The 20,293-nt window shown below is 33.8% G+C and overlaps 1 protein-coding gene across 50 annotated transcripts in view; it reads right to left on the reverse strand.

Moving 5' to 3' along the window:
* The window catches only part of LOC131842064 (cell adhesion molecule Dscam2), a 71,060-nt gene that overhangs the window by 24,455 nt on the left and 26,312 nt on the right, over positions 1-20,293 (reverse strand). For 12 of the 50 annotated variants that reach the window (XM_059190507.1, XM_059190517.1, XM_059190511.1 and 9 more), the window contains exons 5-14: positions 16,571-16,747; positions 16,234-16,413; positions 15,791-15,940; positions 9,233-9,365; positions 8,243-8,391; positions 7,875-8,058; positions 7,513-7,616; positions 6,716-6,972; positions 5,924-6,081; positions 5,416-5,570 (exon numbers count right to left, since the gene is read on the reverse strand). In XM_059190507.1, the coding sequence (XP_059046490.1) occupies positions 5,416-5,570; positions 5,924-6,081; positions 6,716-6,972; positions 7,513-7,616; positions 7,875-8,058; positions 8,243-8,391; positions 9,233-9,365; positions 15,791-15,940; positions 16,234-16,413; positions 16,571-16,747 (1,647 nt within the window). Of the gene's footprint in view, positions 1-645; positions 934-1,347; positions 1,642-2,262; positions 2,557-3,351; positions 3,646-3,919; positions 4,214-5,415; positions 5,571-5,923; positions 6,082-6,715; positions 6,973-7,512; positions 7,617-7,874; positions 8,059-8,242; positions 8,392-9,232; positions 9,366-9,534; positions 9,668-10,720; positions 10,845-11,212; positions 11,337-11,686; positions 11,811-11,844; positions 11,969-12,572; positions 12,697-12,763; positions 12,885-12,963; positions 13,088-13,131; positions 13,256-13,437; positions 13,562-13,884; positions 14,009-14,327; positions 14,452-15,790; positions 15,941-16,233; positions 16,414-16,570; positions 16,748-17,868; positions 18,049-18,139; positions 18,302-18,417; positions 18,595-19,211; positions 19,383-19,498; positions 19,661-19,784; positions 19,947-20,042; positions 20,214-20,293 lie in introns of all 50 variants that reach the window. The other 38 variants (XM_059190518.1, XM_059190505.1, XM_059190509.1 and 35 more) reach the window with 34 other exon arrangements.

The following is a 20,293-nucleotide window of genomic DNA, read 5'->3' on the forward strand; positions in this document are numbered from 1 at the left end:
CTACATAAAATACATAACTTATTTTACTAGGTACATGTATATAGGTATATACATGTACCAAGTGATATGAAATATCGGATACAAAGGTTAAGTTTAATAAAGCAGGACATCACCCTTAACATTGAGCTTGGCGTGGTAGCTAGCTGTGGCGACAATATTGGATGTGGTGCATGTGTAATTGCCAGAATGTTTAGCCGTCACCGCAGCGATTATAAGAGCTGACCCCCTGTCCCCAACGTTCATGATGTTTAATCCGGGTAATAAACTCACATCGCCACCACTAAAACTCCATTTGAAATTTAAAGGTTTGTCTCCTTTTGGAACATGACACATTATTTGGACTCCTTCTCCAAAAAAAATTGATTCATCGAATTCGAAAGGAGTTATACTCGGCGCCACTGAAATGTTCGATTTCCATGGAGACCTATTTATTAGTTACTATTATTTTTTGCGGAATATTTAAATTAAGTATGTATGTTTTTTTATGAATCACTAATATTTATTAAACAAACTTAAAAAAAAACCCGTTATGACCCGCCAAAGTTACACAGTAAAAAGGGAATAACAAATTATTTAAAGATTCACATAAGACAGGCACTACATCTAGCAGGCTCTTGAGGCAGTAGAGAGTTGAAAAAAATATACCATTAACAATGAGTTGTGCGGTATGATTCACGGAACCAGCATCGTTTGTCACTACGCAGGAGTAATTGCCTTGATTTTTATGGGTGACAGATTCAATATGAAGCTGACTCATACGACTGTTCTTCGAGATAACAACTCCATTATCGTTATTTTGTATTATTTTTCCATTAAAATACCAATCAATTTTTAATGGCAAGTCTCCTTTGCTAGCCCCACAAGTGACGAAAACCATATCTTGTGCATTAAATGATTCCTCGCCGAACTCAAAAGGCATTATCTGTGGAGGGACTGCAGGAATACAAGTCAGCTATGAAGTACGAATATGACTATCCATTTGAATGTTTACTTACTTAAGTCTATATTTATCAACTAGTTATGGATTAATTAATTATTTATTAAATACCTATTCATACTATATTAAAAAATACAGTTATTTTAATGTAGAGAAATTTTACGAGAAACGCTATTTTAAGGATACAAATACAATGAGTCAGAACCAATTTTAGAAATTTAATCTTGATTGATAATTGTGAATGACAACAAACTTAAAATTAAACTAAATATGAGACGTCAATGATAAAACAAAAAGCGTAATAAAAAATCAAATAACACAAATCTGAATAAAAATGACAGAAACATGTGCAAATATTAATAAACAAGCGAGGTGTCAATAAACAATCCAATCATATCTAAAAAATATACCATTGACGTTGAGCACGGCACTATGGCTACTGTGGCCAGCATCATTTTCAGCGATACAGGTGTAATTACCAATGTGTTCGTGCTGTACATTATCTATACTCAAAACTGATATTCTTTTCCCGTTTCTATTTATTATTATACCGTTATTATTCCCTGAATACAGAATCTGGTCATTCAGTTGCCAGTGTATTTTTAGAGGTAAATCTCCTTTTCCAACAGTGCATGTCAACGACACAGTGTCTCCAGCGTTTAGGATATCTTCACCGAAATTAAATTGCGTAACCTGCGGCACAACTATTGAATTTATTTGTATTAGTGACATCACAATACAGAGATACTTTAACCCTACCGTCTTTTTAATGAAATCTCAAGGTATGTATATTATTACCTCTGTTTGTATATTTAAGAACTTTCAGGGTTCATTTGGGAAATAAGGAAAGCATGAAACAAAATACGAGTATACGAACTGAAATAAAATTCTCATAATAAAAAGTTATCGTACTACACGTTAGGTTTTTTTTATTAGTTAGTATATTACCGTTTACTGATAAATCTGAGGAATAGTTAGTATTTCCAGCCAGATTAGAAGCGAAACATGTGTATATTCCAGTATGAATTGATTTGACAGAATCAACAGATAAACTGCTTAGTTTATGGCTGATCTTTGCAATAGTAATTCCTTGTAATTTGTTAACGATTTTTCCATTTAGATACCAAGTGATGTTAATTGGTGCGTCGCCTTTTGTTACCATACACTGCACGCCAACTGTATCGCCTTCATTGGCTGGCTCCTCGCCGAACGTAAAGGGATGGATTTGGGGTAAAACTGTTTTAACGAATAACATTACAAATTAGTAGGAACAAAATATCTACTCAGCACTACATGAATAACTAATAGGTTGTATGCATAGGAACCATTGACTTCTAATAACGCGCTGTGATTCACTTGACCAGCCAAGTTTTGGACGTGACAAGCATACACTCCTCTGTGTGTTCCATTCACTGAGTCGATACTCAAGAAAGACGCCTTCAGACTCATACTGCCAATTACAATTCCCAAAGTGTTAGTTCGTGATATTGTTCTTCCATTTAAACTCCAAGAAATATTTGCTGGTAAATCGCCTTTGTGCATAACACATTGAACTGAAGCAGTATCCCCAGCATTCACCGGCTCGGCACCAAAATCGAAAGGAGAAATTTGGGGTGGAACTGTATCGATAAAAACGAATTATTTATATTGCAACTTCTAATAGAAATATACTATATATATATAGTTACTCGTATTATACGGATTCGTGCGTTCCTTGTGATAGTGATCTAAAAAATCATGTTAGATAAGGTACCTATAATATGTGTAGGTAATCCTAATTTCTAATTGACAGGTTAAGAAAAAATTTGGTCAGTATTTTTCATGTACAGAATGATCAGTCTAATTTATCGATATTACTGATAATATTCTGAATGATATCGATCATGCCAAATAATATTAGTAAAATTAATTTTAAAGACTCAGGTGTACCGTTATCAGGTGTAATTTTTGATAGATAAAGGTAAGGAATATTAGGGACAAACAATTATTAAACATAATTTATGATTGCCAATAAGCATAATATGAAAAATGTACCATTTACTGACAACTCAGATGAATAATTAGCATGTCCCGCTTGATTTGATGCGAAACACGTATAAATTCCTGTATGAATAGAGCCAACAGCATCAATCGCTAAACTGCTCGATTTATGACCGATCTTCGTGATACTAACTCATTGAATTTTTTTAATAGGTTTCTCATTTAGATACCAAGTAATATTTATAGGCGCGTCGCCTTTCGTCACCATACACTGTATGCCAACAGTATCTCCTGCATTGGCTGGCTCCTCCCCAAAAGTGAATGGATGGATTTGTGGTAGAACTATTAAAATAACATATTTTATCTACATAATATATATAACTTAACAATATATTATTATATACTACAAATGCAATAATAATTTGGAAATGAACCATTGACTTCTAGTTTTGCGCTATGATTCACTTGACCAGCCAAGTTCTCGACGTGACAAGCATACAGTCCTCTGTGTGTTCCATTTACGGAGTCGATATTCAAGAATGTGACTTTTGGACTCATTCGGCCTATAGCAATACCCATGTAGTTTGTTTGATCTATTCTTTTTCCGTTTAGGCTCCACGAAAAATTAGCCGGCAGATCGCCTTTATGCATAACGCATTGAACAGAAGCAGTATCGCCAGCATTTGCTGGTTCGTCGCCAAATTCGAATGATAAAACTTGGGGTGGCACTGTATGAACACAAATAGACTTTGTAAATAAATCTTAGAAAATATTAAGGCAGTATTCAATATTATGTTAGTTTTCTTTGGCATGTATGTTATATCTTGTATTTTATTTCGCACTTTTAAGTCTGTTCGTATTACGGCATATCATGTTCCTGGACTCAACTTATGGAAGAACAGCTATTTTAGTTTATGTCAGTGGTATAGGATTAAAGGAATTTTTTCAAATAAATAAACTACAAAAAAATCTTTAGGTTACTTTATGTAGAGCTATGGATACCGTTAACTTCAAGAACTGCAGTGTGATTAGTGGATCCTGCCGGGTTGGTGGCCACACAGTAATAAGTGCCTCTATGTATTTCGTTTACTGAATCTATGTTTAGAATAGAGGTCTTTTTGTTGACAGCCAATAATTGTATTCCAAAATTGTTATTTTTTATAAGGATTTGTCCGTTGAGAATCCACTTTATGTCGAGAGGTTGATCTCCCTTACTCACTGCGCACGACACTGAGGTCGATTCTCCAGCATTTGCAGGTTGGTCTCCGAATTCAAACGGTAATATTTGCGGAGACACTAAATAAAACTGTCATTAAAGGAACACAACAACAGTGCAGGAACGTGTGTGACAAACGATGTAGCTTTGGCGGGTAGATATTAAATATTTTCTATTTGAGATTTAACTTATCTCTTAACAGTTAAGATTTAAAGTAAGTACGTAAATATTTATAAAAGTAAATAGTTTTTTATATTAATATCCTGGAAGAGAAATTTATTAGTGTAACATATTTTTTATGTAACGTCATAGTTTTACTTAAATTATCATATATTTTAACAACAATTTAATCGTGAAAATGAAAGAGCTTTAATTTAATCGTAGTTATGTCAGTTATTACGCCATTATTTGTTGATATGGGTTCTATTTTGATTATTCTTTTTCGTTAAAACTATGTCACAATTAGTTAATATTATCTACGGCACTTTTTTCTAAATGAGCAGACCATGACATTACATAACAAGTGACATTGCATGTTTTCTAGTTGTATATAAATTGTTCGTAAACAGATTTTTAATTAGTTACCTTTTATCTCTTAAACCTTTATTTTACCTACTACTGTCAAATTATCTTAATTAATTTAAAAACAATGTAAGTTATATCTAGTGTTTAACTTGTAAATGGTTTTCAACCTCTGTGAATATTAAATCAATATGTATTGATATGACTCAAAATCATGTATTGTGCAAATATTAATTTCATTTATGATTTTATTTTACGGTTCAAGTCAATATAAACTGAAGTCCATCTATATAGCGTTATTGCTATTTGTCTATCTAGGTATATTATATCTAGGTACATTGCAGTTGTAATAATCATTTAATAAAATCTGCATAATAGACCTTAGTTTTAAGATGAGCAAGATAAAAATGTTAAATTTGTCTTTATTATATAACTTATATACTTCTTATGACACCAGATTATATTTGTGACAAAAGTACGTATACAAATGTGTTTGTATTTCACCATTCGACTAAATTGACCAAAGTATTAAAATAAAGTCAATTTTGTATTTTTATTTTGTTTAGCCATTTATTCAAGTAATTTAACACTTTCTTAAGCTTATTCAGCTTATTCTTAATAGATTGTCACAATTTTACGGATATGTGATAGTAATGTGATTAGCATTTTGTATCTTGCTCAACTAACATCACCATCATTTCAGCTACATTGTTTACTGAAATCAATAGGTACTATCATATAATTGTAATGGTTAACTTACCCATGACTTGAAGTTCGAGATTTCCTTTGACACTGTAACCTTGTGAATTCTTGGCTACGCAAGTGTATGTGGCTTGATCGCTGATACGCTCTACGTTTTCAATGACGAGAGTTCCATTGGGGAACACTTTCTGCTTGCGGTTGATTGGTAAATTTCTGCAAGAAAGACGTAGTATATTATATGGTTTTCCAAAAAAAATTGGTACTTAATGTATTTGAAATATATGTAATTGGATTACAATAACACAAATGTTTAACTTAGCACAGATTGCCATTATTATTATTCGTAAATAAAATGGTCAACAGAACCATAATTTCAAAATACTTGTTCATTTGTAATGATGGCATTAAACATTATGAGAGAAGCTGGTAAAGTACTGATTGGACATACAAACCGAAGGTTCTGAACATATATTTTAAACCGGCCAATTTTCCAGTGTAATTTTGACATAAAATGGTTACTGTACAGACTAAGTTATTAATGCTTAAATTTAATAACTAAAACTAACCGGCCATCTCTCTCCCATATAATAGAGTCGATGGGATATCCGGCCACGGGGCAGTGTGCGATGAGAGTATCTCCAGCGACAACTGGTCGTTTCTTCATCGGGCGGATGTAAGGGAGGCCGTAAACATTTACGCGAGCAGAGTGCGACGCGCTGCCAACCTGAAAATATACATATAACACTTTGAAAATTTTACGATATTTCATATAGCATGATTGCTCTAAACTGGATTAATCAGAGGAGAATAAAGATAGATAGAAGAATAATAATTTATTTAGTAAATAAATTTATATGTATAAAACTTTGACTTCTATAAATTAATTTGTGTTGATAAACTCGTACGATTTGTTTCAAATAGTAATAAAGTAAACGACACGTTAACCATTCTTCTAATTTTTATTCGACTTTAAATTGTGGTGCTTATGTCTATTTGTTTGTGTAAATTACTTTAGCAGCGGTACCTCTTTACATGTAGATTTATTTTAGAAATAAACTAAAATGAGCTCGAAAAATTACTAATATAACAAAGTTCCAATGTACGGACAGTCATGTGATATGTAATAGATCTTACGTAATAAGATTGTTATGGGTATATATATTTTGTTTAATTATTTTAATATATAAATTAACAGAATAATGCGTCTTCTAATTTTATTGGATTCATAATTTGACTCTTTTATATTTATTTCCTATTTTAATAGGATGCGGTACTCTGAATATGGCTCTCTTTATTTATAATAAATTGACCAAATTATAATAATAAATATTCACTACTTGTCAATAAAGAAATAATACCTTGCTTAGCGCGACACATGAGTATAATCCACCGTCGTTGGTCTGTACTGATGAAATGTTAAGGTGCGACTCAACGTTTCCATCAGCTGTGACGAATTGACCAATTTGCAGACGCTCGCCGCTGGACAGTTTGTCGCCATCAAGAAACCATGTGATATCGGGAGTAGGATTGCCGGATGCAACGCATTTCAATCGTAGTGAAGGGCCAGAACGTAGGGTTTGCTCTCCGAAACTATGACGAATTTGTGGCGGCTCGACTGTAATATTAAAAGTTCTGTATTATGTACAAAAGCTCAAATAAAGAAAAGCTGTTTATGTAAGATATGATTTCTTACTCAACTTATCGGGATTATTGGATACATTCAGATAAATTACCACAATAGGTTAATATAATATAATTTGTAAAAATTAATACCGACATGTCATATATGCGCAGATTTTTAAAAATATATTTAAAAAACTACGAGCATGTTATCGTACTATTATATACTACTACTAGCTACTCGCTCTGGCTTTACCCGGGTGTACATGTATTATACATATAAACCTTCCTCTTGAATCACTCTATCTATTAAAGAAAACCGCTTCAATGTCCGTTGCGTAGTTTTAAAGATTTAAGCATACATAGGGACGGACAGACAGCGACAGCGACTTTGTTTTATACTATATAATGATATATATTTTACAAGTAAAAATAAAGTTAGTCCCACCAACTACGATTGCGGTGAAAAGCAAATGGTGTACCCGATAGTGAGGAATTTTTAATAGCTCATTATTTAATTGTTGTATATACTCACATCGTCCACCAAGCTTTAATTCAGCGCTAGCACCAGCACTCTCCTGGTCATTTCGAATAAAACATTGATACATGCCCTTATCTTCTTTCTTGACGGATTCGATTCTACAGGTGATTGTCATGAAAATAAATAAATACATATAAAATTACGACAGCATATATAAGTATTTCTACTTCTATTAACGACTAAAGAAAGGCAATTCTTATTTTGTGATTTATATGTGTTACAAGCACGACTTATAAGTAAGATTACAATATCAACTGATAATCTTTGTAAATGTTATGCAAACATTCGTTAGTAATCACAATCATGAAGTAGGTACGTCTTCCTACTTATTTTGACAATATTTAATAACAGTATACCTCAAAACAGCATCATGATGATTCATATCCTTGCCGTCCTTTAACCAAGTGACTGTTTTAATGGGATTGCCTTCATATTTGCAAGTAAATACAGCGGGTCGTCCAAAATCAACAGTTTGTGTTGCAGGCTCAACAGCAGCTTTGAGGGGAGCAGTCACAGTTAAAACAGTCTCTACTGATTCACCTAGAAAGAATATATGAAAGTAGTTAAATTACAGTGTTGACATTTAAGGGTTATTTTTGCAAAATATCTCATATTACTGAAGATGATCAAAATAAAAAATCATTCATTCAGATAGGACCTTTTCGCCGCTTATAAACGAGTTTTTTACCTAAATATTTTTTTATCTATATGATCCATCACTCACCTCCCACAGAATTGTTTACAACGCATAGATATTTTCCGGAATCCTCAACTTTTGCCTCTTTAATAATCAGTGTACCAGACACTTGTTTCACTCTGTCATTAAGTGTTACTGGTTGTTTACGTGTTGATCCATCAATAAATTTGTACCATCTGAAACAACAGAGATGAAGTTTAGGTATTGCCCGATTAATATTATAATTTAAAAAAATATTTGATTTATTTTAATTTGAGCCAACTATGTTTTAAAAGAGGGAAAAATATTTTCTATGATCGAATTAGAGCCACCAATCACAAAACAACAACAACCAAAAATCGAACGAGACACTGCTTTGCTTTTGAAAACCATAGTAATCGACGATGGTAAAATCTAAAGAAGAAAATAAATGCCGCCCGCCATTTTTAATCATATTAGACATAGAATGCGATTTAAATAAAAACTAGCAGTACCTACAATCTAAAAATGTACAAATTACTAATACATCAGTTGGGTTTTTTTATTTTATTTATATGGAATAAGTTACGTTAATTGTAGCCATAATTCACAAGAAGCACAAAGTAAAGATTAGAAGCGGCTGTATGAAGCAAGAACACCCTGACACTTACCAGGTGTCTACGCTGCTCAATCGTTACTTTGGCTGGGGATGATAATAGGGGCACGCGGCCGGCCGCGGTTTCGTCACGCCTTCATGTCACGTGTGGGCGGTCCCACCGCCGCAACAGACTGCAATAACAACTCACATCAGTTTATATTGGAATGATATGATATGCTCATGATAAATGAATGCGTGAGATGCCGACGACCGGCCATAACAACTAACAGCCGTACCTCATTAAAGGAGCAGGAAAAGCTTGAACTTCACACAGTAGTGCGAGACTATCATTGTTTCGACCTACAAGCCGGTTGAGGCCGTCCCCTGTCCCTTTTGGCCCGGTCCTACCAGTCGGTTCTGGAATATAAACCGACAGTCAACAGCTATGCTTTAACACTCACCTAAATAAAGGCGATGGGAAAGCAGAAACTTGACATGTCATGTAGGCCACATTATTTCGCGGCACGAAGAATACTTCCCAACCTTCAAAAAGTTTAGTAGAATCTTTTCTAGGGGATATTTTATTTGTTGGCTCTGTAATGACGGGGACAGATCTTAAACGAAGCGTAATATTTAAGAAATTATTGAATTAAATATATATATAAAGGTGTAAAGCTAGCCTTATGTCCTATTACTTACCTTATAAGACGATAAATGTGCAATCGTGGTTGTCTGTCTAATAATATTAATATTTGAAACTTACCTAAACAGGGGTGCAGGAAAACCTGTGACATCACAGGTAAGATAAACCGATTCTGCTTCAGAGACTAAAAAAATTTCACCGCCTTCGAATTTCCTATTTTTATCACTTCGTGGAGCAATTTTATTTGTAGGTTCTGTAATATGCGAGATATAATATAAACGAACCTTGACATCGGTACGGGATATCCTTGCGCCGGACAAACTAAAGCCACGGGATGTTTTTGGGGATAATGTACAGCAGCTTTTGATGTTGTAGTAATACTTGGTGATGAGCTTGCGATTGGCTCTATAGGAACATGTTATATCGTTTGAAGATTCAAAATAGTTTTAAATCAACACTATTTAACTATAGTGGAACTTGCCTGAACGTAGGTGTTGGATATGCTTGAGCTTGGCACAATAATCCAAAACTTTGATGAATATTTCTTATAAATGAAATACTTCGAGCATCATTTGAGAAAGTAGGTGTTTTGAAGCCGACTGGTTCTGTAGTTTAAAAAGTGAAGAGTACGCATTTATATCTATGATTTATGAAGTACACTTGCCTGAAAGTTGGGGCAGGATAGCTTTGAGCACTGCAGATTAGAACAAAGCCTTGTCCACTGCGTTTTCGAAATATACTACCCAAAGACTCAGATGAAAATGTAGGAGATTTAGCGCCAACTGGTTCTATAAAATCGGAGATCATTAAATAACTCATAGAAGAAATGACTTCAAAAATATGATAAAAAACTTGCCTGAAAACTGGTACCGGAAATGCTTGAGCTTGACACAGTAGTACAAAACTCTGGTTTTCGTGTCTTTTAATTGATGATAAGGTTGACTCACTTGAGAAAGAAGGAGCTTTAAATCCAACGGGCTCTGCATAAAATAATATACAAAGTATACCTAAATTAGTATACTGAAATATTTCCCTAATAGACGTACCGAAATAACTGTCGACATTATTCCATCATATATTATTATAATTCGACCATAAATATTGCAGATTTAATTATTTTACAAAGTAATAGATGGCACTTGCCTGAAAATAGGGATGGGAAAAGCTTGGGCTTGGCACATCATTGCAAAACTTTGATCCCTACATCTTGTTACCGCCGATAAAGTAAAATCTGTAGAAAAGGTCGGCGGCTTGAAACCCACAGGCTCTGTATAAGAAAAAATAAAATATTTCTTTACTGACTTACCTAAATAAAGGAGTAGGAAATGCTTGAGCCTGACATAGTAATGCGAACCCTTGCCCAATTTCTCTAATAAAAATACTGCCTTTGGAGTCAGTAGAGAAGGAAGGTGCTTTTGCACCCACAGGCTCTAAAATGAAATATGAATTCTTAACGTGTTAACCTACCTGAATTTTGGTTGGGGGTATCCTTGGGCTTGACAAAGCATTGAACCACCAGAGAGAGCTTCTATATTGTAATTATAAGATGATGCGGATGTAGGAAATGCTGGAGCTCGCGCAGTAACTGGTTCTAAACCCAAGAATAATAACTAAGTATTGTGGACTCACTTGAATAAAGGAATGGGATGAGCTTGAGCCTGACATAATAAAGCTATTGCTTGTGCGGCCAATTTTGTCAGCGTAGTGCTTTTGAATTCCAAAGAGAATGATGGCGCTTTCGATCCGATAGGTTCTGTTACAATTTGACCAAAATAAATATAAATATATATAATTTTACCTGAACATTGGGACAGGAAATGCTTGGGCTTGACACAATAGAGCGAAATCTTGGTCAGTTCTACGAACTATTCCTGAGAATTGCACGTCATTCGAAAATGTGGGAGATTTTGAGCCCACAGGTTCTAAAATAAAAAATGGCATATTTATTCACCTGAATAGTGGTATAGGAAAGCCTTGAGCTGGACATAGTATGTTTAAACTTTGACCTATTTTCCTCACATACCAAGAAAACTTGTTGTCAGTTGAAAAGGAAGGCGATTTTGTTCCAATTGGATCTAGAATTGGTAAATTAAATAATGTTAGTAATTAAAATACCTGTAAATTGGAATAGGATAACCTTGGGCTGGGCAGAGCAATACTAATGTTTGCTGTATATGTCTTATAAACCAAGCTAATCGATCATCGGTGGAAAATGTAGGTGGCTTCGAACCGATGGGCTCTGTAAAGTATTAAAAATATTAATAACTCTCACCTAAATAGTGGAACTGGGAAACCCTGAGCTGGACATAACAAAGCAAAATCTTCAGAAGTTCGAATTTCAAACCATTGTAGTTTAGAGCCACTTGAAAATGAAGGACTTTTTGATCCAATCGGTTCTAAAATGTATAAATTAATAAAGGTGTGTAATACCTGAATTTGGGAGCTGGATATCCCTGCGCTGGACACAATAACGCAAAGCCTTGCATAACGTCTTTAACATACCATGCCATTTTGTAATCCATAGAAAAAGTAGGAGTTTTGAAACCAACAGGTTCTAAAACAAATTGTATTTCACTTACATACTTGTTCAAACTCTCTTAAATATTGGAATAGAAAAAACTTTGGCTTTACAAAATTACATACATCCATCCTACTTGCCCATGCGCACGATTGACGTGCAAACTTGAAAAACTGCCATTGAGGTTTCCTTTCTCCTCGATGGCATAAACTGCCATCACAAGGTGAAGAAAATATAAATCACCTAGTGGATGTTGAAATTATTGCGAAATACAAGAGTTTCATCGGAACTCTACGTACCTATATAAAACGTGTGTCGTAAATACACAAAAAGGAAGAATAATTGTTAACTAAACTCAAATTGTAAATCAATGCATTGACAGTAATGGCCTTATGTGTCAAGAAGACTTAGAAGACCTTCATAATGCTTGGAAAAAACAACAAACGATAAGTCGACTGACGCATTTCTTCTCCGATTATATGTATATATTGTCCAAAATTCTTATTTTCAGAAAACAGGGATAGGTAGCCATTTGGTAGCAATAGGAATGGTCGTCTTAGTCATTTAGATAAAGGTGAGGTTACGCCTCATTGAAAGACTCAAAAATAGTGACAAAAATAATTGTAACCCTGTTTATTACCTGGATAAGGGGACCGGAAATGCTTGAGCAGGACACAGCAGCGTCACACTAGCATTAACAATTGCACTAAAACCTCTAACATTATCCAATGTCGGAAACTTTGGTGGGACTCGTCCTACAGGCTCTGAAGATAATGAAATGTTTTCAAATTCGATAAACGGTAAATTTATTAAAGTTTTAGAATTTATTACCTGAACATCGGAATAGGGTGAGCTTGTGCTGGACAAAGCAATGTTACTGTATCATTAGATGAAACTTCTGTTATATCGATCACTTTAGTAGCTACTTTTGGGGCAGCACTACCCACGGGCTCTATGGAAAAATTATTAGATATTGGTAATTTTACTATAAAACTGAGTCATAGAATTAAATATACAAGATTCTTATATACCTGAAAAATGGGGCAGGGTATGCTTGCGCAGGACACAACATTGTAATGCTGTCATCTCCTTTAGAATCAAATGCGCGACTTTTGTCCGCGCTAGTGAATTTAGGTGAAACCCGACCGACAGGTTCTATGAAGAAATACCGTCATGTAATATGTTTTGTTGAAATTTACCTGAATAATGGGACTGGGAAAGCCTGCGCCGGACATAATATGGTCAAACTGGTGTTAAGTAAACCGCTAAAACTTCTTGAGCTATCCATCGAAGGAAATTTAGGCGAAACTCGCCCAACTGGCTCTAAGGACATAAGAGTAATATGAATAACAATACCTGAACATTGGAGTTGGATATGCTTGTGCTGGACAAAGCATTGTCACACATGAATTTGAAGTAAAAGCAAAGCTGCGTCCAGTTTCTATCGAAGGAAATTTTGGAGATACTTTGCCCATTGGTTCTGTTACAAACAAGTTAAAAATTACCTAAATAATGGAGCGGGAAATCCTTGTGCAGGGCAAAGTAATGGTACGTCACCACCAGTATTTGCTACAAATGTTCTACTAATGTCTCCCGTGGGAAATTTTGGAGATACTCTTCCCATCGGTTCTATGGAATAATATTGAAAATATAAGAAATGATTACTTTTTAAAGTTTATATAAATATTATATTATTTATTGGCTTACCTAAATATTGGGACAGGAAAAGCTTGAGCAGGACACAAAATTGGTATAGTTTGATATGCATCAAAACTGAAAAGTCTACTTTTTTCGAGCGACGGAAATTTTGGTGATACTTTTCCCAAAGGGTCTGTAGTGAAATTATTTTTACATTATGAAGGTAACAATATAATTTAAGAAATCAGTTCTTATGTGATAGTCATTATACATAACTCTTTATGCAAGTAAAACTAGACACTGCATTGGTATACCTGAAAAGTGGGACTGGAAACGCCTGCGCAGGACATTGTAAAGAAAAAGACTCATTTTTCTTAATCCCAATCATTGTTCCCATTACAAGAGTAGCAAACTTTGGCGGAACGCGACCAACAGGTTCTATAAAAAGTTGTTAAATAAAAATTTCACTTCGTTATTTATTGTTTACCTGAATAATGGGGTTGGGAAAGCGAGTACAGAGCAACACATTCGAATGTTTCTCTTACTTAGAAAATAGTTCCAGAAACAGCTCCAGTATTTTATAACTAGAGAGCCAGAGAAAACCTATGGAAGACAGAAGAGCAATTCAGAATATCAATGATATTAAAATATTATTAAAGTTACCACGATTTCTACCATATCAAAATTTATGGGATTATTTGATACGTGCAATATCAACATTGAAATGTACATGACATCGTTATTTTAAAATTCTTACCGATATAACGGTGCAGGATAAGCCTGGGCATTGCAAAGTATTGCGAGACTGGAGTTCATCATAAACTGGAATCCGCTGGTTGTCATCGCGCTAGGGAACTTGGGAGATACTCGACCGACAGGTTCTGCGCATGTTGGGAGAAGGTGAATTTGGAAAATGACACAGATGTCAGAAAACTTGCACAATATATAACTAACTGATAGGGCCCTACTTTCTCTATGGTGGAATCTATTTTTTTTTTAAACAAATAACATTCCCGAGTCAAGACCGTGCAGGGTACCCTATCCCAACATTCAGGCAAGTTATATAAAGTTTATGGTTAAAATTTAAATTCCATAAACTCGATGAAAATAATAATTATAAATCATTGTACTTGTCAATTAGTTCATTACTTTAAAAAAATCAATCCTGTTAATCTGGATTATGTGAATAATAATATATGATTTATAATTATTGTTACATTATTATATCATATACAAAAAGTATCTTAATAGCATAGCAGAATAACTATAAAATTATATTCTTCTTATTTATATATTTTATTAATATAAAATTTGAAAGTAATATTTTAGTTATCAAAAAGAGGTACTCTGCTAAGCTTATTTCGGAATGAAGCAATAGAAAAAGATAAAAAAATAATGCCTGAAAATTATATTTGATTAAGTAAATACTTTGACTGTCAGTATAGTAATGATTTTAATTGTAAACCTGGAATAATAATAAAATATTAGATTTATCAAATATAATAAATGTTTCGTTATGAATATCATAACAAAATACATATTATCCTATTTGATAACAAAAAAGGAAAATAACAATAAATTATCATAGAAATTGATATATCTAATGACTTTTGTTAAAATTCTCTAAAATTTTCATGCTATATTTTAAATAAAAGGACTATACGAGTAAATTTTTCAAATTATCGAATTTATTACTGTATTTTCAGAAAATATCAAGATTGCTATTTTCTGAAAATACAGTAAAAATTTGTACACTGTGCGAAACCGCAATAATAGTAATTTGTATATATATCTATGTATAATTTGTTTTAGTGTTTCAGTTATCTTGCCAAAAACATCAACCTTTTTAAACATAAGTAAAATTTTGAACTGTGTGGTAAAGATATCCGTCAAATAAATAAACACTTTTTTAAGATTACTATTGCAAGAGAACATTTTATGATCATGATATAAAACAATAATACTATAACATATATAAAGAACAACAGTATACCTAGGTATATCAATTACGATAATATTTTGTCCTTATATAATTCAAATATAATTTTCATTGTCGATAATGTTACAAATTCATCTTACTGGACATATTTAGATTCTCCACATTGGCTTAATAATTATAACATAATAGTGTACATTTACTTTAAAGTTAATGCTGTAAAAAGTGCTCAATGAATTTGTAATAAAAGTGATAATTGCTAAAATGAACAAAATCTCACTTACCAGTAATGACCAGTCGTCCTTTAGTAGCGGATAAGCGTGTTTCACCAGTCAGTCTATGTTTAGTTCGGCATTGATAAGATTTGTACCCATCCTCGGGACCAACATCTCTGATATGTAATTCACCAGATGGCAGTACTAAATATTTTCCCTCTGTATAACAAGAAATTTTCATTGTAATTTCCATCAATAAAAAAAATCAAATTTTGCATTTAATTTCAATTCAAATATATTACTCGCAAGCAACATAAGGCTGCATTTACTTATAAAAATTATTACATGCATTAACCTAAGGAAGAAGGATGTAAAGGATGGGCAGGCCGTAAGGCCCGTGGAACCACAGGAACCCAAAAATAAGGAACAGAACCCTAACCCCTACCAAGTTTCAAGGATTCATAAAGCAGGACAGAGGCCAATATATGGCAATTTACAACAAAGATTTGTACCGTCTAAGTTATGAGCAGAATCTAGTTTGATCTCAACCACCTCGTTATCCTCACTGATGATCCACGAAATAACAGTGACGTATTCTGATACGAAGCTTGGTATGTGGCATTTTAAAATAGCCGCGTTACCTCTTAAAACATATTCTTCCATCAGATTTACGGCGTATGCCTGAGAAACAACTGAAACAGAGATTTGATTTCAAAGTAAACTAACTAACCAACTTTCACGAATTTACTTATTTTATACCTATCTGTTATTAAGCACTATCAGCGGGTTGGGAAAGAACAGGATTAATGGGGACAGGATCTAATCAGGATAATCCATACAATGAAATACCTAAATTAGAAGATTCATCAATTTTTATTTCCTGTGCATCCTCATCTTCGGAAATGATCCAGGAATTTACTGAGACATATTCAGATACAAAACTTGGAATTTGACATTTTAAAATGACCGCGTTACCGCGCAAAACGTATTCTTCCCAGAATTTAACATCATAAGCCTGTGATACAACTGAAATAGTCAAATAATATTTTTTTTATTATGTAGTAATACCACGCCAAGAAAGTCTTATTTCTCTAAGTGAAATAAGATTTTGAAATATAGGTGAGATAGGATAATCCGGAAGGAGTGGACATCGAAACTATTACCTATACTAAAATGAGAATCTAGATTTATCTCATTTTTACTATCGTCCCCTTCAAATATAATCCAGGAAGTGACAGTGACATACTCTGCGACAAAACTTGGTATGTGACATTTTAGTATTGCGGCGTTACCGCGTAAGACATTTTCTTCCCACAGATTCACTGTATACAACTGGAACGCCACTGAAATGCGAAACTAAACATAGTACTTTTTTATAAGGACTTTTAGGATACCATAGGATATCATACTGAAGTGTTATTTATTTTTTAAATACCTAAAGTCAAAGAATCGTAAATGTTAATTTCAATTTCATCAACATCGCTTTCAGATATTAACCAAGATGATACAGTAACATATTCAGTAACAAAGCTTGGTATATGGCACTTGACTATTGCTGAATTTCCACGTAGGACATTTTCTTCCATTAAGTTTACTGTATATGCCTGAGAAACAACTGAAATGCCAATTCAAATTCAAATTCAAATTCAAAATATCTTTATTCATGTAGGTCTATTACAGACTCTTATGATATGTCAAATCTACCGTCAGTTCGGAATCATTTCGAGATGAGAAGAAATGACAAGAAACTCAGCTCGTATTTTTGTTTTAATGTTGTACAATATAAAAACATTTACAACTCAATAATAAATATATGGAGATAGGGAAAAATTGGGAACGAAATAAATAGAAATCTGAGTTACGAGATACCCAAATCATGGTTTGATTCTGTATTAATTTCAAATTGGTCCGTTCCCTCTTCAGATACTATCCAAGAAGAAACTGTTACATATTCTGTGACGAAGGTGGAAATATGACATTTCAATATAGCAGCATTTCCCCGCAAAACACTTTCTTCCATAAGATTTACAGTATAGGCTTGAGACACAACTGTAATATGAATATTGCTTTTAACAAACCAATTTGAAAAAAATGGAATAATAAGGATTTAGGGAATTGTTGCTAATTTCATTGACTTTTTAAAGTACCCTCTCTATTTCGAGTATCATTGATTTTAATTTCCATTTCATCATCATCTTCAGATATTATCCACGAAGCAACTAGGACGTATTCTGATACAAAACTTGGAATTAGACATTTCAATATAGCAGCATTTCCTCTTAAAACATTTTCTTCAACCAAATTGACGGTATAAGCCTGAGAAACAACTGAAAATACAGCACTAGATAAGATAAAATAAAAGAAATGAACGGAGAGGGATTTATAGAACCAGCAAAATTACATAGTCCTCAACAATACCGTAGTTCTCATTTAATAAATATTCTTCGCCTTCAGTGTCATGCCAAGAAGTTACTTGTACGTGATCGGATACAAATGAAGGAATGTGGCATTTAAACACGGCGGCATTACCCTTTATTACATATATATCGTACACCTGTGATTCGTAGAATTGGTTGACAGCTGAAATATTGTATACATGCCGTTAGAAGTAGAAATCAACATACTCTAAATGATCCTAAAGGATTCAGTGAAGAGCGGATAGGAACAATTGGGGTCGCGCGGGCGCTCTCGATTACCGTAATTGTCGCCGGAGCTATTCAACGAAAATGCAGAGTGGGACTCTTCGTTAGCCACCCATTCCACAACATGAACATAATCGGCCACGAATGATGGAATAATACATTTAAAGATTGCCGAATTGCCTCGCAGAACATCTTCATCGATAACACGAGGTTCATACTTTTGATGCACCACTGTTGATTGTACAAAAAAAACTAAGAATTCATAAAATGAAATCGATACAGTTTAAGGAATATAAGAAATCAGGGAATAAATTCTTAAAAAAGATATAAATCTATTAATTACTACCGGACTCTACATTTCTGTGTTCTTCAGCAACGATAGTATCATTGTCCACAACCCATGCCACGGTATGAACAAAGTCGGCAACGAAAGAAGGAACAATGCACTTCACAATGGCGGTATTGCCTCTCAAGACGAATTCGTCGTTAACTCTAGCCTCATATGATTGAAGGACCGCTGTGACAATAAAATTATGATTGAGCAGGAGGACTAAGAAAATTGTTTTATTTGAGGAATTACCCTCATGATTTCCCGGATAGTATGTGCCTCCCTCGCTGTCCATCCAAATTTCAACGGATACAAAATCGGAAACATAACTGGGTACTTCGCATTTCATTATAGCTGCATTGCCACGAATAACATACTCATTGTCTGCTTCAGCTTCATAGGGTTGCGATACCACTAAAGAATGTTTCTTTTATAAGTTTAATAATTAGCATTATCAATAATGGATATAAGGACAAGATAAAGGACCAAAATTTTTTAATTAGCCTTTTATAAAAAGTACCATTAGATATCTGTGTATTATTAATTGTGAGTATTTCTCCATCATCTATTATCCATGCTTCCACACGTACAAAGTCGCTAACAAAAGATGGAATCTTGCAGTGGACAATAGCAGTATTTCCTCTAATCACGTACTCATTTTCGGCTTCGGTCACGTAATACTGCGACACGACTATAGAATAATAAATAGCTGCTTATGAGAAATGTTAAATTTGAGTAGTAAGGATCTATAATAAATACGGGAAGTGAGCAGGTACGTAAATTAACATTTGCCAAGACTATTTTTACCGAGTCGATCAGAATGGCTAATCACGGTTCCATCTTCATCTATCCAAGCCTCTACTTTAACAAAATCCGCAACAAAAGACGGTATAGAACATTTTAATACAGCAGCGTTTCCTCTTATAACATATTCCGTGAGTATCTCGGCTTCATAGAACTGATTTACGACTGCAAAATGAAAGTTTCCGTTCACAGCATTTATAGACGGTCGTATACCTAACATAATATATCTAGTATATAGTAGGAAATATTATAAGGAAAAGGAAAGCTTAAATAATGTGACATTATGTACCGATGTTATCGGTTAGCAAATATTCTCCGCTATCGGAATCAACCCAAGCCTCCACTTTAACGAAATCAGCAACGAAAGATGGTATGTTGCACTTCAGTACAGCAGTGTTTCCACGAATGACATACTCTGAAACTACTTCAGCTTCGTAGTATTGAGTTACGACTGTAAAACAAATAAATACTAAAAATGTATCTGACAAAATGGATTTATATATAAAAATAGGAAGGATAATGGAATTAAAATTTCACTGCTTTGTACCATCTCCTTCTTTCGATCCCTCAATAGTGAAAGAGTTTCCAGATTCATCGTGCCAAGATACGACATTTACGAAATCTGCTACAAATGATGGAATGGAGCATTTCAGAATAGCAGAATTACCGCGAATTACGTATTCATTATTTACTTCTGATTCATACTGCTGCTGTACCACTGTGAAATTTTTATATCGTTATAAACGTTTTTATTACAATTATAATAATAATATATATAAAGTGGGGATAGGATCATGA

This window comes from Achroia grisella, unplaced genomic scaffold (assembly GCF_030625045.1).
Source record: "Achroia grisella isolate CSIRO2021 unplaced genomic scaffold, CSIRO_AGI_Agris_v1 utg204, whole genome shotgun sequence".
NCBI classification, from domain to species: domain Eukaryota; kingdom Metazoa; phylum Arthropoda; class Insecta; order Lepidoptera; family Pyralidae; genus Achroia; species Achroia grisella.